The 26,003-nt window shown below is 43.2% G+C and overlaps 1 protein-coding gene across 7 annotated transcripts in view; it reads right to left on the bottom strand.

Annotated features, from left to right (window-relative positions):
* The window catches only part of FRY (FRY microtubule binding protein), a 501,309-nt gene that overhangs the window by 41,146 nt on the left and 434,160 nt on the right, over positions 1 to 26,003 (bottom strand). For all 7 annotated transcript variants that reach the window (XM_033948462.1, XM_033948457.1, XM_033948458.1 and 4 more), the window contains 2 exons: positions 20,680 to 20,846; positions 14,906 to 15,095 (listed from right to left, as the gene is read on the bottom strand). In XM_033948462.1, coding sequence (XP_033804353.1) covers positions 14,906 to 15,095; positions 20,680 to 20,846 — 357 coding nt within the window. The remainder of the gene's footprint in view (positions 1 to 14,905; positions 15,096 to 20,679; positions 20,847 to 26,003) is intronic.

Here is a 26,003-nt window from a genome sequence, read left to right as displayed (position 1 = left end):
GGACAGGAAGGGAAGTCTCAGAGGAAGGCTTCAAGTCAGATATACAAGCTGAAATTCAGACTTTGTGTTCTCCATTCAAGTTTTATATGCTGCAAATCTGGACATTTGGAATTTTTATGTGGAAAAGGTTGATCTATCACTCTAGAGCAGGGATCTCAAAGTCCTTCCTTGAGGGCCTCAATCCAGTCGGGTTTTCAGGATTTCCCCAAAGAATATGCATGCTTTCAAGGCTTAGTCATTGGGGAAATCCTGAAAACCCGACTGGATTGCGGCCCTCAAGGAGGGACTTTGAGATCCCTGCTCTAGAGCAGTGTTTTTCAACCGCTGTTCCGCGGCACACTAGTGTGCTGCGAGATGTTGCCTGGTGTGCCGTACGGTCAGGGCCGCCATCAGGGCAGTACCACCAGTCTAGGGAGAGGGGCGGTCCGCCCCACGTGGACAGGAGAGAGCTGGACGGGGGACCCGCGGAGTTCAATACAACTCAAGCCGCGAGGCTCGTCTTCTGTTCCTGCCTGCCCTGCAGCTAACATATAGCCGATCGCAAGCGTTCCCCGATGTCAGCGCTGTCGTCGGAGGGAGGGCTTAAGCAAAGCCTGCCCTCCGACGTCAGCGCTGACGTCGGAGAATACTTCCGTTCGGCTATTTGTGTGCGGCAGGGCAGACAGGAAGCAGAAGACAAGCCTCGCGGCTTGAGCTTCGTTTTGCTGAGAAAGTTGCAAAGATGGGCTGGGAGGCAAACACGGAACACAAAAGGGGGGAGGGAGTGCGTTTTGGACACAAGGCATGAACTTGGGAGAGAGGAAGGGAGGGAAAGAGATGCTGAGGTGGGGGAGGGAATGGGTTTTTGGAAACAGAAGGCATGGACTTGGGAGAGAGGAAGGGAGGGAAAGAGATGCTGAGGTGGGGGAAGGAATGGGTTTTTGGACACAGAAGGCATGGACTTGGGAGAGAGGAAGGGAGGGAAATAGATGCTGAGGTGGGGGAAGGAATGGGTTTTTGGACACAGAAGGCATGGACTTGGGAGAGAGGAAGGGAGGGAAAGAGATGCTGAGGTGGGGGAAGGAATGGGTTTTTGGACACAGAAGGCATGGACTTGGGAGAGAGGAAGGGAGGGAAATAGATGCTGAGGTGGGGGAGGGAATGGGTTTTTGGACACAGAAGGCATGGACCTGGGAGTTGGGAGAAAGGAAGGGAGGGAAAGAGATGCTGAGGTGGGGGATGGAATGGGTTTTTGGACACAGAAGGCATGGACTTGGGAGAGAGGAAGGGAGGGAAAGAGATGCTGAGGTGGGGGAGGGAATGGGTTTTTGGAAACAGAAGGCATGGACTTGGGAGAGAGGAAGGGAGGGAAAGAGATGCTGAGGTGGGGGAGGGAATGGGTTTTTGGAAACAGAAGGCATGGACTTGGGAGAGAGGAAGGGAGGGAAAGAGATGCTGAGGTGGGGGAGGGAATGGGTTTTTGGACACAGAAGGCATGGACTTGGGAGAGAGGAAGGGAGGGAAAGAGATGCTGAGGTGGGGGAGGGAATGGGTTTTTGGACACAGAAGGCATGGACTTGGGAGAGAGGAAGGGAGGGAAAGAGATGCTGAGGTGGGGGAGGGAATGCGTTTTTGGACCCAGAAGAAATGGACTTGGGAGAGAGGAAGGGAGGGAAAGAGATGCTGAGGTGGGGGAGGGAATGCGTTTTTGGACTCAGAAGAAATGGACTTGGGAGAGAGGAAGGGAGGGAATGAGTGTTTGGACACAGAAGGCACGGACTTTGGAGAGAGGAAGGGAGGGAAAGAGATGGTTGTGTACACGGGGAAAAGAAGAAAGGAGAATTTTTGGTCATAGGGAGGGAGTGAGGTACAGATAGTGGCATACCAGGGGGGGGGGCGGTGTGCCCCACCCCGGGTTTACGTCCCAAGGGGTGCACAGCTGGCCACCCTCCAGTGTTGTCTCTAGGCTGGCAAACTGTGGCTCTTTAGCCACTTGAGTGTCACCGCCGCCAACGGTGTTGTTGGCGGTGGCAGCATTATAAAATACTTTCTTTGTATTTGATTCCTATTCAAGAGAATTACTTTATATATAGTCAATATAGGCACAGAGTTAAATTTTTTAACATTTTCTAATGGTGGTGTGCCTCGTGATTTTTTTTCATGAAACAAGTGTGCCTTTGCCCAAAAAAGGTTGAAAAACACTGCTCTAGAGCAATAGGGAGTTATTACAGAATATTCATCTCTAAGGACACTTTCTTTCTAGTTTTCAACAAATTGAATGCTAAATGTGGCAGCTTCAAATCTCTATAGTCACGGGCTGGTTGTTTAAGCAATGGTAAACCCTATGCTGGGTGATACTGCATGGGCACAGAATGAGAGAGTTATTTTTTTGATGCCTGTATGCTAATCAAATTATTTAATCCATCCAAGTGTGGACAAAATCACACCACTGCAACACATACTACAATGGTTAGAAGCTAGGGAAAATGATTTAGGATTGCTAAGCACCGTGAGAAAATACGGGGCATTTTTCATATATGCTACATTCTTACAAATTGATCAGGTAATTATGTGGAACAATAACAATTCTGTCTCAGTTAGATTATTGTAATATAATTTTACTGGGTTGCCCTAACTTTCTATTACAGAAGGTACAAATGGCTTAGAATACAGCAACATAATTGATTTTCTCTTTGTTGAGATCTGGGAGGATAACTCAATTTCCTTAAGTGCCTCCCTTGGTTGCCAGTATAGGCAAGAATCTTGTTCCAAGTTTTTCTATATTCTTTTTTTTAATTCAACAAGGTTCTGCTCCAAATTATATGTACTCCTTGGTTGGATTTACTCCTCTATAACATCAGATCCCTTAATGGACATTTGAGCTTTAGAAAAGCAATAAAAACCTACCTCTTCACCTGACTCCTCAGGACATATATGCTTCAGGCTCCAAGCGCCTGCTAATCCAGAACAACTGAACTAGACATCTCACTGTACCTTATTGCTAATTGTTGTGCGTCTTGTTTGCTCTTATGTATGTTATCTTGTAACCCATTCTAAGCTCCTTGGGGAGGATGGGACACAAATCAAATTAAATAATTAATTAAATAAATATATCTGAAAGCTACCCATTATCAAAGGGGATAAAACTGAAGAACCTTTTTTGGCACATTTTTTTGTCTTTCAAACAGCAAAGGATTGAAAACACTTACCAGTTGCTATTCAGTCTATTAAAATTAATGCTTATTTAAAAGTAAAGACCTTTTTGTTTCAGAAGATTATTACTGGTGAATGACAATGTGCTGAGCAACAGAAACAAGAAGAAAGTCCAACTTGGTCTGCAGAAAAAACACCAACCAGGAGAAACCAACAAAACTGCAGACTGTGTACAAGATGCAGGCAAATTTATTGTATCAAAAGGCATTTTGTTGTTATCTTCAATTTTTCTGTGGTATGTTTTAGACCTTATTTACCATGGACCCCTGACGAAAGTTTGTCCGAAACACGGACCGTGTCGGGTCCCTTGATTGGTAAAAGGGTTTTATTTATATTATTTTTTGCATTTTAATTTTGATACAATAAATTTGCCTGCATCTTGTACACAGTCTGCAGTTTTGTTGTTTTCTCCTGAATGACAATGTGCTAACATATATTAATTGCATTTTAATCTTTAGTATTGCATCGTGACCATTTTCTTGATTTGTTAACCACTCATGGAAGCATTTGTGGTACACATAGGAATTAAAATTACATTATGTTGCTTTATAGGCACTTTCTTTGTCCCTAGCCACCTGGGATGAGAGAGGGCTAAGTAACTTGTCCAGGGTCACAAAGAACTGCAGTGAGAATCAAACCCAGTTCCCCCTGGTTCTCAGCCTGTTGTGCTGACCATTTAGGCTACTGCTCTACTTTTTGAAACATCTTCCATAGCTATCCTCTCGTTATCAGGTCAGCATCTTACTTTCCAAGGTATTATTTCTTTCTAGTCCTCAAGAAATGTAATGATAAATGTGGTGGCTTCAAAACAGTATAGTCATTGGCTGTTTTTACTCGTTTCTCTTAAAGTGATGGTCAACCCTAATATAGATGATACCGTATGTGCACAGAATGGGAGAAATTCTTTTCATGTTTGCACTGGTAGCCACTGGATGTTGCCTTTTGATGGAGTGACTGAAGAGAACGCCCTAAAGCTTGTCAAAGATACATTAGGATTGTCCAATAAAAAGGTATCACCTTCAACTTATTTGTTGACCATTATTTCTACAGTATATACAAGGGCTGTTCAAAAAGTATCAGACCTTAATTTTTCTTGCGTAAACAAATAAAGCTAGGGAGGCATGGTTTGGTGCACGTATATAGGCATCCCTACTGCACATGCTTGAATTTTTTCCCGCCTACAGAACCTGTTAGTCGCCGATGAGTGAGGAAGTGTAAATGAGTGCAGCCCGATTTTCATTTTTGACAAAATGACAGAAAAGTTGAACAACGCTACTGCATTAAATTTTGTGTAAAGCTTGGCGATTCCCAAGTGGAAATAATCCACAAGGTTCAACAGGATGAAGCAATGGGAACCACACAGATAAAAGAGTGGTTCACTGCTTCAGAGATGGCCGCACATCAGTAAAGAGTGAAGCATGTTCTGGTAGGCGCTCAACATCCAGAACTGAGGTCGTCATTGACCAAGTGAGGACCCTGGTGATGCCGGATCATCGAATCAAGATCAGAGAACTTGCAGATAAGGCGAGCATCAGCATTGGATCCGTTCATTCCATCTTGACTGAGGATTTGGGCTTCAGGAGAATTTCAGTGAAGTTCATGCCAAAGCTGCTAATGAGCGAGCGAAGCAACTCTGTTTGGAGATTGGCACAGGACATGCTGGAGACTGTGAACAGTGATCCTAACTTCCTCAGCACAGTGATCACTGGCGATGAGTCCTGGGTTTATGGGTACGACCCTGAAAGGAACCAGATTTCAGTCAAGAGAAGACATCATGTAGAATGTGATGGACCAGAGGTGTTCCAGTGCTGCTTCCGACAGTGGCAGAACTGTTGAAAGAAGTGTGTGGCAGCCCAAGCAGACTACTTTGAAGGAGATTAGTATAAGATTGTTGTATCTCAGACCAGGTCCTCAATTGGTTTCAGGGGTTCCTACAAAATAGATCATACAAGGTACTCAAGAATAACTCTTTCTCTTACTGCTGGGACAACACCTGTGGGGTCCCGCAGGGCTCCCCCCTATCCCCCATCCTATTCAACATATACCTAGCCTCCCTAGGTAAACTCTTACACAACCTAAATCTCAAATTCTTCATTTATGCAGACGATATCACAATAGCCATCCCACTAACCAACTTTTCACAAGAACTACTCGACCACATCACAAACTTTCTCAACCAGATAGAACTCTGGATGCTTTCATTCAGACTGAAATTAAACCCCGACAAATCAAAATTTTTCCTAGCCTCCCCCAAAGACAAAATCAAGGAAACCACAATTCAACTAAAAGGAATGACCTTCCCCCTCGATCCGACCATAAAAATTCTGGGAGTCACGCTGGACAAAAACCTATCCCTAAATAACCATACCGACCTCATCGTTAGGAAAAGCTTCTCGGTACTTTGGAAACTTCGCACCATAAAAAAATACTTCAATGACACTGCATTCCGCCTACTTGTACAATCCTCCATCCTCAGCATTCTCGACTACTGCAATATCATCTTCCTTAACGCCACAAAGAAAACTACCAGGAGACTAAAAATAATCCAAAATACCTCATCTTCGGCCTAAAGAAATGGGAACATGTCACCCCTTTCTATCACCAACTACACTGGCGACCATTTGAATCTAGAATTATTTTTAAATTCGCATGCTTCTGCTACAAATCGGTTAACGGCTCTTCTCCAAGTTACATAAATACCCACTTTAACCTTTATTGCAACAACAGGACATCACGCAGAATTCAACTGTTCGCCTTCCCTTCGCCAAAACACTGTCCTCTCAAAAGATTCCTCGATAGAACTTTCGCCTTCCAAGCAGCCAAGTCGAACCCATGGCTAGCCCAGATGATACTCGAGGCCCCCACTTACCTTGCCTTCAGAAAACTACTAAAAACTTACCTATTCAGCAAACACGACCCTTAATATTCCATTCACCCCACATAACACTTGCCCCACCCCTGCCCCCTTCCTCCTTCACCAGACCCTCCCTTCCCCACTCTCTACTTCCCTTATCTAGTTCGATCAAACCTGCAATTTCTGTTATATTGTTGTAAATCTTCCCCTCATTGCAGACAGCTGTAAATCGCTGTAATTTCACTGCTGACTGCTGTAAATCGTTGTAATTTATCGTAAATCTGCTTGTAATTTGCTGTAAATCTGCTTCTAATTTTGTTGTAAATCTGCTTGTCAATGCAGATCATTTGCTAATTGATGTAAACCGCCTAGAACTCACTGGGTATGGCGGTATATAAGAATAAAGAATAATAATAATAATAATAATAATATCTGAATACAAATATTTTTCATGAATAAAGGTCTGATACTTTTTGAACAGCCCTCATATATATACACAAGTAGACTAATATGACAACAACAAATCTGTCCAACACATTACTTGTGAAATTTTGTGTTTCAATGGATGAAAATTCAAACAACCTCTACATGGAACAAAATTAAATAACACTTAAAAGAGCAAAGCAAATAATTCAACTATTGCCAAAAAAACCTTTGCTAAACACAGGCTTCAAGGAAGAAATGAACACCTTTGTTTCCTAGACAAGTGTAGCAGCATCAGGGGTGAATTGCTGGCACCTCTCCCAAGGCTCAGAAAAATTTATTGCCTTTTTTTTTTTAAACACAAAGTTAAACATGACATCTTTCTTCAAACTAATGCAGAATTACTATTGCTGATTCTAAGAGACAAAGTAATTTTAAAAAGTAAATATCATAGGTGCAAACCTTTGGACACTCTTCTAGTTAGTTCATTGTTACTTTTTTTTTTTAATAGTAGTTAACAAGGTCCAAAGAGTTTAAGCCAGTTATTTAGCTGAATACTATTCCACAGCCAAATACTGTAACTTTTCTACCCTCTCATCTTGTTATTGTTGTGTCTATTTTCAACAATTATGGGCTTCTAAGCATCTCTCTCACTATTTGAAACATAAACTTTTTCACCCTTACAAAGTAGAGGAAGGCCATAATAATCTCTAAATGCTTCTAGCTAGCAATTTCAACTGTCAGAAACCACGGTTAAAGAAGCAGAAATTATGCTTAACTGTTAAATTGAAGACAAGATCTGGAAGACCATGAAAAAAAAACCAATGAAAGAACTGCTTGAAAACTGGTCAGATGGGCAAAACAGAAATCAAAGATCACTGCCACAGACCTACTAAAATGTTTAGCTAATACTGGAGCAGCTGTCCCATAGCGCAGCATTGCTAACAATTATCTGCATGGGAAAGTTCTCAGAAGGAAACCTTTCTGAAAATCTCGTTTCAAAAGTTATTATGTTAAGCAGATGTTCTCAAAGCAGTCCTCAGGGACAACACCCAGAGAGTTGAGTTTTAAGAATATCCACAATGAAAATGCTTGAGATGGATCTGCACACACTGGCTCCTTGGTAAGCAAATCTATCATATGAATATTCATTGTGGGTATCCTGAAAATCTGATTGGCTGGGTGTGCTCCAAGGACTAGATTGAGCAGCACTGATTTAAGGTATGCAAAATAAATAGAACCTTGATAGACCTGAATCATTTTGGAACAAAATACTTGGTGACAGATTCTACAAACAGCACCATTATCGGTTGGCACCTCTAAAAACGGCACCGGTCGAGTGTCAATCACACAACAGCTCTGCACCTGGATTCTGTACAAATGAATGCCTCCAAGGAGCATCATGATAAAGCTGGCAAGCTTCGGTTATCACTGCTGTCTGCATCTTACTCCTTAAGTTTAATTTACTTACCAGATAATGTGATGATCATAAAAGCCTTTCCCGTTCTGCACTCTGGAAAGAGCTCTTAAAATGTGCAATCATACTGGCAAAAGTGATACAATTCATCTGGGGTTATTAAGTGGTCAAAATGGTGGTCAAAACAGTCAGAATATATTACATTACACTGGTGCAGGAAGAACAATAGCTCTGATGTTCTACACAGGCAGACAGGGTGGAGGGGGCCTGGCTTTTAAACAATTTCAGGAAATCTTCAGTGGAGCTGCAGCACATATACAGAGCACACAAGGAACTACACAGCCAAAACAAACAGCCTGTAGATTGCACATTGTAAGCCCTGGGGGAAAAAAAAAAAAAAAATAGACCTGGGCGCTCTCTCAAAATAAAAAAATAACTACAGCACAACAGTGGGAAATTTCATGCTTAAAATACTCGCCTGTTATTTTAAAATGCTGCCATCACAAGAACTGCATTCAGTATGTCCGAATGCAGCACATGGGTGGCAAACATTTAGACCCTGATTCTATAAGAAGCACCTACCATTAGGCACCTAACAATTTTTTTTAATTGGCTCAATCAGGGCTGTTAATTGAACAGCACCATTAAAAGCCAATTTTAATAAAGATGAAAATGTTATAATGCCCTTGCATCACTCTATGATATGGCCACACCTTGAATATTAGAGAATGACATGGGGATAAATTTTTCCCCATCCCCGCAGGAACTCAATTTTCCTGTCCTGTCTCCGCAAGTTTTGTCGCTGTCCCATTCCTGTAAGCTCTGCCTTAACTGCACAAGCCTCAAACACTTTTTTTGTTTGTTTATCGCACGCCCTTATCCAGGGCGAGTTACATGTTAACATACAAAATAAAACGTAACATTTATCGTACAAAACACATCAAGACCAACCATATAACAACTACATACATACAGATAAAATCAGATTGCAAAAAACATACTAACCAATCCTATCCTACATCACAATATAAAAATACATAAGGCACACAAGATGCCTCAACAAAAAACATCTTTAGCCAAATGAGACAAGCTAGACCATTGAAAACCTCCGTGACCAGCACTCAGCCCTCAACAGTCATCACTCCTACACACTCAGCCAAAGTGTTTGAGCCTTGTGCAGATGAGGACAGAGCTTGCAGGAATAGGGCAGGCATAGGCGTCGGAACGGGGGGAGGGGGTCACAGGGGCAATGGCCTCCCCCAAAACTGGCGATGGTTCGGCTCCCCCAACTTACCTCCTCTTCTGCCGGCTGTAATTTTAAATCTTTGGTGTGTAGGGTATGTTCTTTTGTTCTTTTCTTCCTCCCTCCCCCCCCAGCGGGACCCTGCAACATGATCTCTTCAGCTCCAGACTCTCTCACACCTGCACCCCCCTGGGTCACTGTTATTTTAAATGTTCTGGCAGCCGTGGCGCAGCGTCCATGAGATGAGCCTTCTGCCGTCCACTAGCCCTGGAAGTTTTCATTCAGCAGTGACTTCCTGTTCCGCCTAGGTGGGCTGCTGCTGAATGAAGGGTTCCAGGGTAGGCCAACGGCAGAAGACTCATCTTGTGGATGATGCGCTGCAGCTGCAGGAACATTTAAAATAACCGCAACCCAGAGGGAGGGGGAGCGGCAGGTGTGGGGGAGTGCAGAGCTGAAGAGGTCATGCTGCAGGGTCACACTGGGAGGGAGGAAGGAAGGAAAGAGGAACATATGCTACACGCCACGGGCTGGGGATAGGGAGTTGGGAAGACAGATGTTGCATGGGCTGGGAGGGGGTTGGGAAGAACAGATGCTGCACGGTCTGGAGGGGGGCAGGGAAGGACAAATGCTGCATGGTCTGGGAGGGGTCAGGGAAGGACAGATGCTGCACGAGCTGGGAGGTGGTTGGGAATTGCAGATACTACATGGGCTGGGGGATTGGAAAGGACATATGCTCCATGGATGGGGTGCTGGGAAAGAGAGATGCTGTCAGTGAAGGAGGGAAGAGAAAAAGAAAATTGTTGTACACAGGTGTATAGAGGAGGAGGGAAAGAGAGATGGTATACACGGGGAAAGGAAGAAAGAGGGAGAATTGTTGGACATGATAGTGGTGGAGGTGGGAAGGAGAAATATTACACTGGGAGGGAGGACAGATGACTTAAAGAGGGAGAGATGTCAGATTCTGGAGAAGGAGAGAGAGTTGGCAGATCACTAGAAGGGGAAAGAGATGCCTGACCAGAGAAAGGAAGGAGAGGAGAAAGAGATACCAGACTGCGGGAAAGAGAGGAGAGAGATGTTAGACCACGGGAAGAGGGAGTGAAGGAGAGAGAGATGCCAGACCATATGAGGGAGTAAGGGGGGAAGACATATCAGACCATTTTGAGCGTTCATACATTCACCGAGAGTCAAACGCCAGTGAGCTGGTAGGAACGGACCGCAGCAAAGAAAACAGAAGCTGAGAGATATAAGAACTCACTGCCTAATTGAAGCTAAGTTCATTATCAGTTTTTTGAGAGTTTTTTGATATACATCATCTTAAAATTAGGCAGGGGGAGGAGAGTGCCGATGAGGTTAGTTGCCTAACTAGTGCTGTTGTATAGTTAATCACTGGCAACACACGGGGATCTGAGGCCTCTCCTCTATAAAGAACTTTAAATATGTGATTAGTGGAGATAAGTCTGATATGAGAAAACTTCATCACTGTTTCTAATTAAGAATTTGAAAATTGAATAGAAGGGAGGTAGTTTTACTGAAAAAGAACTCCCCAGGACAGGATGGGAAAATGAGTTCCTGCGGGGAAAAATTTGCCCCCCTGTCATTCTCTACTGTACACAATTCTGGTCACCATTTCTCAAAAAAGATGTAACAGAATTAGAAAAGGTACAGAGAAGGGCAATGAAAATGATAAAACAGATGGGACGACTTCTGTATGAGGAAAGACTAAAGCAGCTAGGGCTCTTCAGCCTAGAGAACAGACAACTCATGAGAGATAAAGAGAGGTCTATAAAATACTGAGTGGAGTAGAAAGGGTAGATGTGAATGGCCTGTTCACGCTTTCCAAAAATACTAGGACTAGAGGTCATGCGATGAAGCTACTAAGTAGTAGATTTAAAACAAACCGAAGAAAATATTTCTTCATACGTGTAATTAAACTCTGGAATTAGGCCCGTTTGGCCTGTTCTTCTCATCGCCAGAGCAGAGACTTTGTCAATACAACTCCATACTTGAACATTTTGTCCCCTGAGAGCCGTAGCCATATCCTGAACAGACTCCACCTCTAATTAAGTTTATCAACACTTGGACTCCATACTTGAACATTTTGTCCCCTGAGAGCCGTAGCCGTATCCTGAACTGACTCCACCTCTAATTAAGTTTACCTGTTTGATATTGATCTTTCCCTGTTTGGGAGTTGTACCGTTTCTCTTGGTGGGAGGGGAAGGGGGTGTGTGGGTTTCTTTCTGTGGGGATGGGGTGTTGCTTTTAATCGTGGAGGACATTAGAGTCCAGTCCTCCGCGGTTGTTGGTTGATATTGTTAACCTTGTTTTCTACTATTGTTGTACCTGCTGTTGTCACTGCTTAATAAAAAAGATTTAAATATAAACTCTGGAATTCGTTGACGGAGAATGTGGTGAAATAAGTTAGCTTAGCAGGGTTTAAAAAAGGTTTGGATAATTTCCTAAAAGAGAAATCCATAGGCCATTACTGAAATGGCTCAGGGAAATCCACTGCTTATTCCTAGGATAAGCAGCATAAAATCTGTTTTACTACTTGGGATCTAGCTAGGTACTTGGGTTGGCCACTCTTAGAAACAGGATGCTGGGCTTAAAGGACCTTTGGGTCTATCCCAGTATGGCAGTTCTTATGAGGCAATACAATAACCATTGTCTAAGCAAGCTGGAGCTGAGACAATTATCCTAAGTCTCAGTGTTAGGGCTCCTTTTATCAAGGTGCGCTATGGGGCTTAGCGCTTCGGACATTTCATCAAGCGCAACCCCCCGCGGCAAGCCAAAAAACTAATACCTCCTCAATGGAGGCGTTAGTGACTAGCGTGGCAGGCGGTTGAACGCGCGGTATTCCGCGTGTTAACCGCCTACCGCACCTTGATAAAAGGAGCCCTTAGTTATTTTTACAATGAAATCAAAGATTTATGGAACAGTCCTAAAGATCTTGAGCCTGCCTAGATATGAACGACACAGAAATAGAAGATTAGATTAGATTTTGTTCTCACACTATGGGGCTCATTTTCAACAGAGAAAACCATTTAAAAAATGGCATAAAGTGGTATTTGGACATTTTGTTTGATAAAACGTCCAAATTGTCATTTTCAAACTCATTTCTTTTAGACATTTTTCTATGTTGTTTGCCTGAAGTGTGTCTAAATCTCAAGGGGGTGTATTTTGGGCAGAAGTAGGTAGTTCAGGTAGCGTCCCGTTGGACTGGAGGAAGGCTAACGTCATTCCACTCCCCAAGAAAGGCCCCAAGACAGAAGCGGCAAACTACAGACCAGTGAGTCTCACATCAATAGTGAGCAAACTAATGGAAACTCTTATCAAACACCAATTAGATACGATCCTGAATGAAGAGAACCTACGGGATCCCCGTCAACATGGATTTACTAAGGGGAGATCCTGCCAATCCAACCTGATCAGCTTCTTTAACTGGGTGACGGGGAAGCTAGATGTTGGAGAGTCCCTGGACATCGTATACCTGGACTTTAGCAAAGCATTCGATAGCGTGCCTCATCGCAGGTTACTAAGCAAGATGAGTTCCATAGGATTGGGCGACACATTGACGAAGTGGGTTGGGAACTGGCTTGGAGGTAGGGTTCAAAGGGTAATGGTGAATGGAACCCCCTCTGAAATGACGGAGGTGATCAGTGGAGTACCCCAGGGCTCTGTCTTGGGCCCAATACTATTCAATATCTTTATAAGGGACTTGGCAGAAGGGCTCCGAGGTAAGATAACATTATTTGCCGATGACGCCAAACTAAGCAATGTAGTGGGCAAAAGCACAATAGATAAAAATTCAATGCCCGACAATATGATGCATGATCTACTCTTACTAGAGAGCTGGTCTAAGACATGGCAGCTCAGCTTCAATGCCAAAAAATGCAAAGTTATGCACCTGGGTACCCAAAATCCATGCAGGACTTATACCCTTAATGGCGAGATCCTAACAAGAACAGTTGCAGAACGAGACTTAGGGGTGATCGTCAGTGAGGACATGAAGGCTGCCAATCAAGTGGAGCAAGCTTCTTCCAAGGCAAGACAAATCATAGGTTGCATACGCAGGGGTTTCGTCAGCCGTAAGCCCGAAGTCATTATGCCTTTGTATAGATCCATGGTGAGACCGCACCTGGAATACTGCGTGCAATTCTGGAGGCCACATTACCGTAAGGATGTGCTGAGGCTGGAATCGGTCCAGAGAATGGCCACCCGGATGGTCTCGGGACTGAAGGATCTCCCGTACGAAGAACGGTTAGATAAATTACAGCTATATTCGCTCGAGGAGCGCAGGGAGAGGGGAGACATGATCGAGACGTTCAAGTATCTCACGGGCCGCATCGAGGTAGAAGAAGATATCTTCTTTTTCAGGGGTCCCACGGCAACAAGAGGACACCCGTGGAAAATCAGAGGCGGGAAACTGCACGGTGACACCAGGAAATTCTTTTTCACCGAAAGGGTGGTGGATCGCTGGAATGGTCTTCCACTTCAGGTGATTGAGGCCAACAGCGTGCCTGATTTTAAGACCAAATGGGATCGACACGTGGGTTCTATTCGCAAAGTAAAGGCAGGGGAGGGTCATTAGGGTGGGCAGACTGGATGGGCCTTGGCCCTTATCTGCCGTCGATTTCTATGTTTCTATGACTTATGATTTGGACATTTTCTGCAATAATGAAACACTGCAGAAAATGTCTAGGGCATAACTTGGACATCTGAAGCTAGACCTGTTTCAATAACAAATAAGTTCAAAAAAAGTGGCCAAACTGACCAGATAACCACTGAAGGCATGAAGACATGGCTCCTTATTCCCCCCAGTGGTCACAGACCTTCTCCCACCCACAAAGATGTGAATAAAACACTACATACCAGCTGACAGCTTCAGAAGTTATGGCCAGTCCTATTAGAGCAGCAAGCAGATCTCTGGCATAGCCTAGTGGTCAATGCAATGGACTACAGAGATGGGGACCCAGGCCCATATCTTACTCTAACTAGTAGACTTGCGGTGGATGTATGAACCCTCCAAAATTTACCCCAAACCCACTGTACTGACACATAGGTGACTTGGTTTTGGGTGTGTTATGGTGAGATGTGTACTTGAAATCTTTTATGTAAAGTTCACTGCATTGGCCCCTAGGGTGCCCCACTGCTCTAAAGGGATGTCTGTGTGGCCAGTCTGCTAAGAATGCTGGCTAGAGAATGACACGGGGACAAATATTTTCCCCATCCCCGTGGGAACTCATTTTCCCATCCCATCCCTGCCCCATTCCTGCAAGTTCTGTCCTCATCTGCATGCTTAGAATGTATGATTGGCGTTTTATCAAAAATTTTAATAAACTTGGATAAACTCATAAGTGTTTGAGGCTTGTGCGGTAAGGCAGAGATTACAGGAATCTGGCATGGACAAGGACAGCGACAAACCCGCAAGGACGGGATGGGGAAAATGAGTTTCTGCGGGGACAGGGAAAAATTTGTCTCCTGTGTCATTCTCTAATGCTGGCCCCTCCCTCCTATGTCCCAATGGCTGTTTTTTGTGCATTTTCACTTGAACCTTTAATTCAATAATGGTTCAAAAAGACAGACACACTGAGAATAAACACATCTAAGAAATGGCCATTTTGGGGGGGTTTGAAAATGGCCATTTTCTCTACTGGATATTTGAACGTTTTCCCCAACACATCTAAACTCGTATTTCGATGCCATATTGAAAATGCCCCTCCACGTATAATTTCCTCTGACTGGCTATCAGACCCACCATGGAGAGCTCCCATCTCACCTTAAACAAGGAAGAGAAGACATGAAAGGTGTACACTGCACAGGAGCCATCAGAGTCTGACATAAGCTGGTTTATGTGGCTGTGCCAGGCTTCCTCTGCATCATCACACACTGCAGGCTGAAAGGCCGCAAGGATGGCAGAGAAGAATGGTGAAGGAGGGGGTGTGGTACTTCCGTCACCTTCCCCAAAGCTGGAAAACAGAGGAGAAATACAAGGGTTGTACATCAGCATGATAGAGATTATTGTAAGAAAATCCACTTTCATCAAAATGACAAACATTTGTAAAACATTACAAGACGACTCTGGTTTTCAATACAAATATCCTGTTAAAGCATAGATGGCCCTGCAGTTGCACGGAAGGCAGCTCTATAACAAGCTGCTCAAGGGTGTGAACTCAGTGGTGTAGTAAGGGGGGGAGCGAGGGGGGCGGTCTGCCCTGGGTACCAAGTTGGTGGGGAGGCCAGCACCCCTCCTCCTCTCTGCTACCCCCAACCTCTTCCCGTTCCTCCCCTCCATGCACGCTCCTCCTTCCCTTCCCCATGTCTCTAGTTGAAGTTGTTGTTCGCGGCGGTCAACATGCTCTTCGTGATCCCGTTGGCTCTTCTGCTGATGTCACTTCTGGGTGCCGCACATAGGAAGTGACATCAGAGGAAGAGCCGATGGGGTCGCGAAAGGCATGTTGCTGACCACAGCGAACAATTTCAACTAGAGGTACGGGGGAAGGGGGGCACGTGCGACAGGTGGGAGCAGGGCAATGGAGTTCAGGGAGGGGCGCCACCACCCCCCGGGCGCCTCTCACTCTCGCTATGCCACTGTGTGAACTCCTTTGTGCATATAAATGCATGAAAAATGAGTACTTAAATGTGTAAGCACTATTCTGTAAGAACACAAGTAAACAGACAAAAAAATAAGAGTGGGATAAGCAGAACTAAGTATCCAGACAAGCTTTATTGTAAAAAACTTGATAGCAGCACTCAATATATAAAAGGAATCAACCAAAAATATTAGTAGATATGAAAAGACCCAGTCCATGTTTCGGCACACAGTCTGCTTAAAGTTAGGCGCCAATAGCGGCACCAGTTCTGCAAAACTTGGGCACCCATTATAGAATCACAGCACCGCCTAAGTGTGCTTAGGCACGCCCCATATTTATGCCAGGGGTTTCTTCGCCTAAAATTAGGTGCCGATATTGGAGCCTAACAGCACCTAATTCACAAAGAGGTGCCTGACTCAAAGACACACCCATGATCCGTCCCTAATCACGTCCACTTTTAGTGAAGGCACTCTGGGCTAAGCGCTTACTTTTTATAGAACCAGATTTTTCCAAGTTAGGCGTCTAACTTTCAATTAAGTCCAATGAAAGCCAATTATGAGGTGCTGAGTGCCACCAATTTAGCCTATTAATTAAGTTAGGTGCTGATATTGGTGCCTAACTTTGGGCACATTTTATAGAATCAGGCCCACGGTGCCTTCCCTCAGGAGTCTGATCTATGAAATTACAACAAACAAGATGTTATGCCATGCCTCAAAAGGAGAATCGGCCAATACTACGCTGTGATGATTGCCACAATCTCACATGTATATGGCATAACATGGAAATCAATTGCAAAAGGGGTATGTACAATTGGTGGAGCATGAGAAAGACATGTGCACACCTCCACTTATGCACATAACTTATACAATACTATAAGTTTTGCATGCCATTGCTGAATTTGGATGCACCAAGTTAAACCAGTTCTATGGCTAGTTTAACTGCATGCACATAAATATAAGACACTAACATAAGTTACACTAATATTCTATAAGGGAATCCTGTGTATCTGTTGCCATTATAGAATATGGGCTCTCATTGTGTAGCACTGGGGCACCTAACAGTAGACCTTCACTTATAGAATTGCCCCCATTGTATGCTACCATGAAGAAGAACAAGTTCAATTCCCAGATCTTTTATTCCTCCTCCTGTAAAGATGGATTTCAGAGTAGAGGTCTGCACGGGAATGGGGATCGCGGGAATCACCCCTAACCTACGGGACTCCCACGGGGACCGTCCTCTGGCCCATGGGACTCCCACGGGGATCCCCCTTTGGCCCATGGGACTCCCACGGGGATGGAAGGCTTTGGAAGCAGGGTTCGTCCATATAATATAATGGACACGTCAGCCTTAGTAAAAGAGGGGGTTTATAAGTTAATTACCTGAACAGAAAACAAAAAAAGGGTTCCACCAAAGAGATTCCACAAGGAAAACAGCAGCGCAAACACAAAAGAAACTGGAATTGATGATCCTGCCAGAAATAATTGCTGCTTTTTATGGGGACGGGCGGGGATGGAGGTAATTTCTTGCGGGGATGTGTGGGGACGGAGAGGATCCTGGCGGGGACGGGTGGGATTTCTGTCCCTGTGCAACTCTCTATTTCAGAGTCCTGGCAAAAGACTAACAACTAGTGGCCATCTCAGGAGCCCATTTGTGCTAGATTCTAAAGAGAACTTCACCAGTCAAGCACAGTGGCTGGACAAGACAAGGAGGGTAGCAAGAGGCTACATAGTGGGATGGGAACAAAACTCTAAAATTTAGTTCATGCCTAAATGCAGATGTGGTGCAAGCCAAGGACTTTTACAGTAGATGTGCACAGGGGTGGAGTAGGGCAGGGTCCATACCCGCTCTCAAGCGATATTCCAGTATTTTACAAAGAACAATAGGTACCCACTTGTCTTTATAAAATAGCACTTCTGTAGGTGCCTACCCATAGCGCTCCATTACAAAGTTACCCTCACAGTGTACATATTTTATACTAAGAAATTTTCAACTTTCAGTGCTTGCATTTTTGTTTACATGCACGTGTGATCTCACAATTTTATAAATCTCTTTCATGTATAACAAGTTTTACATGAAGCTTTATAAAAATTATCCCCCCCAAGTGAGCTACTTGAAAACTGACTTTTAACAATCTAAGGGTGAAAGTGGAATTGGAATTATATAATTAAATGGCTGGCAAAAGATGAACTGTGCCTGACTTCAAGGTGGGAGGGGGGGGGAATCAATAAGACTGTAAGCAAAAATATGGACCAGAAGTGATGTGGGCCCTATGGCTCGGGCTGTAGTTCTGCTCCCCAGCTGGGGGCAGCTGAGGTAGGGTTCCTCATCTATTAGGGCCAATGAGAGCACTCAGAGACCCAAGCAGAATGAGAAGAAAGCTTTTCTCCTTTTAAGGAGTAGAAGTTGTAAAAGACAACGAGACTGCAATAAATAAATAGTGCTGGGAGGCTTTAATCTGTACATGCTGAATTTAAAAATTAGGCAAAAGTCAGACTGTGCTCTGAGATAAGCTATCTCTAGGGTCCGTTTTTGGCTGGTGTGGTTTCTAATTATAGTTACTTTACTCAGTTGAGTTTAAACACATCCAGCTGAGTATGTACATTATTTTTAAAGATGTGATGCAAGAGTAACTTGTAAATTACATATCTGGCAAGGATATAAGTCTAATGCTGAAATAGCAACTGCAAATCTCCCTGTGTTCAAGGTGAAATCATGTACATTGTAAAAAATGACACTTCTCCCTCCGTATTTGCAATTTCAGCATTTGCGGTTTTGATTATTTGCGTTTTTTAGTTTGCTGGCTCCTCCACCCCCCCAATTACATCAGTTTGCATAGAGAAATCGCTGATTCCCAGCACTTTCTTCACTGTGTTTTGCCACTCTTCAGGAACAGGCCAGGTCTCCCACCATGTTATTCATGGTTTCACCATATAGAAAACAGCGAATAACATATGAAAAAGTTATTCACAGTTTTTTTTGTATTCGTGGGTCTGTTAATCCCCTATCACAACGAATACGGAGGGAGAAGTGTAAATAGCAATGCAGCTATGGAATCGACTTTCAGTTTTTAAATAATTGACTTTGCACTTTAAAGTAAGCAATTCATCCAACAAGGGAATTTCATTTTATAATTTATATTCTGCCTTCCCAGTGTACACCACATTGAGCAGTTTCTGTAAAGTTGTCATCATTACAAACAGGGCTGTGGAACTGGAGTCAGAAGCAGTTTTGGGAGGAGTAAAAGTAAAATGTAAAAATGTACCAACTCCAGCTTCACAATAAAACCTAAAAACTTACATTGTAATATATAGTAAGTTAATTATTTTATATCTTTGTCCTACACAGAATTATTGCAGGTAATAAATTTTAAAACTACAGTAGATAAATAAAATCTACCCTTATATTTACCAGTACTTGCGATCCAGAACAAAATATTTAAAGCCTAATATCTGTAGGAGTTGGGAGCTGGAGTTGGACAGTAGAAAAATAGAAGAGCTGGAGTTGAAGGTTTGGTGTACCGACTCCACAGCCCTCATCACAAGTGGAGGAGTGGCCTAGTGGTTAGAGCAGCTGCTTCAGCACCATGAGGTTGTGAGTTCGATTCCCACTGCAGTTCCTTGTGACTCTGGACAAGTCACTTAACACTTCACTGCCTCATGCAAACCGCTTTGATTGTGTAAACCACACAGAGAAAGTGGTATATCATGACCCACCCCCTTTACCCTAAACTAATGTAAACAATAGAAACCTCCATCAGACCGTCAACAAACCAAATCTGTAAAACTATCTTGAGAATGATGAACTTCCCATACTCCTATTATGCCTCTCACAGTCAAAAACTGATCCCAGAGTCAGAAGACCATAACCATTCAAGTCACGATAAGGAAACAAAACATGTAAGGAAACACTAGCGCACATAACTTGGATTTCAGAGTTTCTTGGACCAATGATGCTCATAAGAATAGCCATACTGGATCAAACCAGTGGTCCATCTAACCCAGTTTTCTGTTTCCAGTCCAGTGGCCAATTCCAATTCTGTGGGCAATCCAGGTCACAAGTACCTGGCAGAAATCCAAATAACATTATTCCACGTTGACGATAAGAACATAAGAATAGCCTTACTGGGTCAGACCAATGGTCCATCAAGCCCAGTAGCCCGTTCTCATGGTGGCCAATCCAGGTCTCTAGTACCTGGCCAAAACCCAAGAACTAGCAACATTCCATGCTACCGATTGAGGGCAAGCAGTGACTTCCCCTATGTCTTTCTCAATAACAGACTATGGACTTTTCTTAAAACCAGCTACGCTATCCGCTCTTACCAGTCTTTGCATCAACAGAAAGGACTCTTGCCATACATACATCATTCAAAGTGGTGTCTGAATCTTAAATTTCATCTGTTTTATAGAGGTACTACTTGACTCTTCTCTATCTTTAAGGAACCATTTAGAATATGTTATCAAAACAGATTTCTTTAAATTATGGTCACTACATAGAATGAGAGAGCTTTTTTCACCAGCTCATTTTTAGATGATATTGCAGTTTTATGTTACCACACTTTGACTATTGTAATGTCACATTAATGGACCTGCCAGCATTGGCCTTGACATTGCTACAGGTGGCACAGCACATTGCAGCATGCCTGATTACTTACACTATTGGTTAAAACACCTCTCTCCAGATTTACAATGAAGTAGAATGAAAAAGATTTGAATATGGCTGGTTCAGGGACCTTATACTGAACCAAGGCATTATATAATGCATCAGTGAAGCTGCCTTTGTATACTATGGCTTTTCCATATTAAATGAGATATGGACAGTAAAATCTGCTCAAAAATTTCAAAGACTAATTTTGATTATGCAACCTAACCCCATGCACTACAGCCTGTGTATGAATCAACTTTACAATCAACTTGTGCCACATCTCTTACAGGAGATATAAAAATCACCATAATACACCTACCTTGCAAGAGAGAGCTGCTCTGGTGCTCTGTCCTCTTTTTCCTCACCCTCTGTCAACTCTAAGCTGAGGCTATCGGTGCACTCAAATGCTGTTGGGAGTTCACTCATTGACCCTGAAAGATCATCCTCTTGAACCATTGTATCATCCTCTTCAAGAACCACTTCCACCTACAAAAGTCAATACAGGAACATTTAAGGGGTAATTTTCCAATTGTATATATAAAAAAATAAATTTGGTATACTTTTCCCTGGGCACATATTGCCAAATTTTCAAAGCAATAGTGTGCCCATGATCGCTTTAAAAATTATCTCAGGGAATTTATGCACACGTTTACATTTGCTTTCTGGCATATTCAGATTTTCCAGGCTATTTTCAAAACTATGCGCATAAACCTTCCTCAACGTGGTGTAAATTCAAACAAGGAATTCACCAAGCCAAATTTTGCTGCGGGTTCACCATGACGGTGACAGCGGTGGCACGAGGAACTTTCCCTCTCTCCCAATCTCCTATTTGTCCCCTCGTCCCAGCTCCCCAAAGTGCACAGGTAGAAGGTGACGAATGTAACTTACTTTTCAAGACGTTGCCACAACTTCCTCAATTACAGCACTCTGCTCCTGCCCTCAGCTGCCAGAGCAAATGCCAGAAAGCAAATGCCTCAGCCCATTGCCAGCTGGGAAGTTCTGTGCAGCTTTTATTGCAAGACTTTGACCGGCAGTGGGAAATGAGGAGCTCATATACTTCTCCGGCTGATGGGAGCAGAGTAGCATGTGCTGTAATTCAGGGAGTATGAAGAAACTAGAGAAAGGTCTCTATGAAAATACCAAGGGCAAACAAAAAGCATTGACCATCAAATGAAGAGATGAAAATGGTCAGAAGATTCAGTCAAAGGTAACCTTTCATGATAATAGGCTGAAACCACAGTTGTGTCAAGTCCTCTTCTTATCATTAAAGATTCTTTTTCTTCTGACCGTTTTCACCTCTTTATTTGAGTCACCATAATTGAGTAGCACTGAGTCAATTTTGTTGCAGTAAAATAACAAAATTTTCTCACAGCCTAGTAACTACCCTTTTGTCTCTTGTGTGGTGACTTGACTACTCCAAAGTGTAAAAATGCCCAACAAACAAGTGCAATGGTTTGCCTCAATTTGCAATGAATTATGCTAGGAGGAGAGTGTGGTGTAGTGGTTAGAGCTACAGCATCAACACCCTGAGGTTGTGTGTTCAAATCCTGTGCTGCTCCTTGTGACCCTGGGTAAGTCACTTAATCCTCCACTGCCCCAGGTACATTAGAGCCCAGGGGAAATGCTTAAGTAGCTGAATGTAAACCGCTTTGAATGTGATTATAAAACAATAAAAAGGTAGTATACAAGCCCTAATCCCTTTCCTTTCCCTTTGAGTGATTGTTTCAACCAGGGAACCTGTACAGAGATTTGTTTACATAAAAGAATACGCAGTAAGTAAATCTTGTGGTCATTTAATGCTTGGATCTGAGCAAGCAGTGCACTAAAATAGTTTGCATCCAACACTTTGCTTGCTACTTCCCGATTTGGCTATTGCAACGTATGAACATAATAATCAATAAGCAAATTAAGCGGTGGAGGGGAGGAAGACCAGAACTAGTGGAACATAAGAGAACATAAGAGGTTGCCTCCGCCGAGTCAGACCAGAGGTCCATCTTGCTCAGCGGTCCGCTCCCGCGGCGGCCCATCAGGCCTAGTTGCCTGAACAGTGTCCCTGACTAATTCTGTACTGTCTCTAATCCTATCCCTATAACCTACCTCTACTCCTATCTATACCCCTCAATCCCTTGGTCTTCCAGGTACCTATCTAAACCTTCTTTGAAGCCCTGTAGCGTGCTCCTGCTTATCACATCCTCCGGTAGTGCGTTCCATGTGTCCACCACCCTCTGGGTGAAAAAGAACTTCCTGGCATTTGTTCTAAACCTTCCCCCTTTCAATTTCTCTGAGTGCCCCCTTGTACTTGTGGTTCCCCATAATTTGAAAAATCTGTCCCTATCTACTCTTTCTATGCCCTTCATGATCTTGAAGGTTTCTATCATGTCTCCTCTAAGTCTCCACTTTTCCAGCTTTTTCAGTCTGTCAGTATATGAGAAGTCCTCCATGAATTATTTGCTGTCATGAGCACAGTGACTCGGGAAACAGTTATTAATCTTACTCAAACAACGAGCAAGAATATTCTGTAATTTTAGGAGCTAGTCAGTTGAAACCCCACTCATATGTGCATAAGGCAAAATTCTATCAGTGCTATCCTGTAAATATGTGCATACATTACAAAACATGTATTTTACATAGCAGGTATTTTCTGCCTTAGGTGGAGTCTGGGCAGAGCACGTGGGCAGGACTCTCACTTGCGCCTGTAACTTATAGAAAATCTCTACCATTTACACCATTTCTATAGCCAGCATTAAGGGCTCCTTCTATGAAGCCGCGTTAGCGGCTTCATCGCACGCACCTTTTTAGCGTGCGCTAACCCCCGCGCTAGCTGAAAAACTACCGCTTGCTCAAGCGGAGGCGGTAGCGGCTAGCGTGGCCGGCAAATTAGCGCGTGCTATTATGCACATTAAACTGCTAACGCGACTTCGTAAAAGGAGCCCTAAGTGTTCCCATCTAAATTATAGGTGTGTAGCTAACCTGTTACCCAAGCATTCTATAACATGAAGTAGGCATCTACTTTCCTTTATAGAACAGGTGCCTAAATATAGGTACACTGTTAAAGATTTGCCTTCATATGAACAGAGTGGTAGTGGTGGTGGGGGGTGCAGTGGTTAAAGCTACAGCCTCAGCACCCTGGGTTCAAATCCCGTGCTGCTCCTTGTGACCCTGGGCAAGTCACCTAATTCCCCATTACCCCAGGTACATTAGATAAGAGTGCGAGTTCGCTGGGACTGATAGGGAAAAATGCTTGAATACCTGAATGTAAACCACTTAGTCTATAAGTGGTATATAAATGCTGAAAAGAGTGAGGGCTCATAACGGCATGGTTCCTGGCTGCAGATCGTCACTGTAATGACTAGATTAGGAATACAAAATAAAAGTGCCTAGGTATATGTGAAGGAAAGGACACGATATCAAATTCTGACTGAATTGGAAAGCGAAAAGGAGCAGGAGAAAAACTAAGTTTAAAAAAAAAAAAAGAAAGTAAATATGCAGACTTTTTCTCGTCATGAATTTTGCCATTTAACCATTAAGAAGGTTCCAATGAGCAACCTCATGTGCTTCACAAAGCAGGCACTCAGCTGACTTTAAATAGCTCTGCATAATTATGCTAAATTACACTTCTGTTGGTTGCTGACAGGCCCTGGCCTCAGCATGTTCAATTTGGATCTGGTATCCAGGTGTGGAGGGAGTTTCCTGCCATCCACTGTAACATGCCTGCAGATGACAGGCTAGAGGGAAAAAGCCGAGGCTTTGTGCCAAATTTACCAAGTGAAATTCCAACAGCCAGGATGCATATAATATTTCCTGAAAATTCAGCCTCTGGAAGGCCAGGGGGAAAGGGAAGCAAATATATATTTTCTCTCATGGAACCTTTCTTTACTTATTCCATTACTTGTAATGAACATGTTAGAAGTTTCTTTGAAAGAAGGATTTTAAAGTAGCCTGACAAGTTTCCTAACATGATTCTCTTTTATCACATATAGGACATATGGAAGACATATGAAGACAGAAAATTAAACTCTGCATCCTCTACGTGATCAGCTGAGCTGGCTTTACAGAATAGTCTGAAAGTCCAATATTACAGACTCTAACACCCTATCCCTGTGTGTCTGGTGTTTCTGCTCTTAGGACTGAGAGACAATAAAGTATTTCCTTCCTCCACAGTACAGAATCCTTGTCTTACGACAGCACACAAATAAAATGTCTGCAAGTGAAAAAGGAGACCTTGTTGTTCCTAGAGGGCACATTACAAGGACTGCAGCTTCTTGGAACTTCAGTCAGTGTCCCTCAGGCATAGTGATTGTTTAAACTCATGAATTCACCAATGCCTAGACTGCAATAACACAGTCAAAACTAGGCTTCAGTGGAAAACCATGAGCACATTACTCCTATCAACATTGCTACTTAATTGGCACATAGATGCAATCTTATAAGCAAGCCAGCCCACTATTCTAGACCCTGACAGAGCCTTCTTCTTTGTCAACAAATAAGATTTAATGTGCCCTGGTCTTAATTAGCACTTCTTATACATGACCAACAGAAAGAACATCCCTGTACTCCAATCTAAAGCCTTTACCCAAAATTACACTGTACCTCAATTCAAATTCATACTGAAATACACCGTTCAATTGACATGAGTGAAGAGGAAAAGCAATATTAAGTCTTTTACCAACCTTTCTCAATGGAAGAATTAAGTCTTCTGGACACATTAGCTTCAGGCAACTGGATGGAACGTTATATGCAAATACGGCAAAATACTTTTGCTAGAATGTAATGGTGTGATGGAATGACAGAAAGCCTGAATGAAGTTAAATGTGTGAGCTGCATAAAGAGAGTTCCCACGCAGGAAGGAATTCCATAGAAGACATGCATACCACATCATCTCACAGAGCCCACTGTCCCGAAGAAGAAGACCAAGAATGTCAGCTGCACTCCACAACCACTGAAGCCTCCCGAGAAACATGCATTCAGAAGACCACCAGTATGGGCATCAGGTGCACAGCAGGAAAGTCCAAGCATCAACTACTTAAGGAACCTTAATTAACTGTCCCATTTCCTTTTAAAAAGATTTACATACAGAAAAGAAAGAAGTAAATGCTCAGAGCCATTTATTCCACATGCTGAATTTTTCAACGTTAGGCCATTGTTTTATTTTTGCACTCCAAGTCTAGGTTTAATAAAGCAGACCTAGTATTTCTTTTTTTCCATGTTGTTTTGTTCTGATCTGTTATGAATTCTACCACCCCCTCATACACTGGAGAGCTGGCAGTCTGGCTAGACAGGAGTTAAGCTAGTACTGCTACACTGCAGTCACTGCAGGGTCACAATGGGACAAACAGTAAGTTGCTCTTCTCTTGCAGAGTTTCAGATTCCTCCCGCTGCTGCATACTCTCTCGCACAGTCCCTCTCAAGTTTCATGTTGATTAAAATTTGGTATACCGCTTACATATTATCAAAGCAGTGTACATAATTAAAAAGACTAAAATATAAAATAGATTGGGGCGACACACAAAGTGGACATACAAAGCGAAGTAGAGGAGAGGTGGGAGTAGAAGCACAATTTCTGATAGGACAGAACATTTAAGGGGAGATAACGAAAGGAGGGGGATTTAGAGGCCTGCCTGGAAGATAATACTTATGGCGTTG

Source organism: Geotrypetes seraphini, chromosome 6 (assembly GCF_902459505.1).
Source record: "Geotrypetes seraphini chromosome 6, aGeoSer1.1, whole genome shotgun sequence".
NCBI classification, from domain to species: domain Eukaryota; kingdom Metazoa; phylum Chordata; class Amphibia; order Gymnophiona; family Dermophiidae; genus Geotrypetes; species Geotrypetes seraphini.
This window is presented reverse-complemented; position numbering and strand designations above follow the sequence as displayed.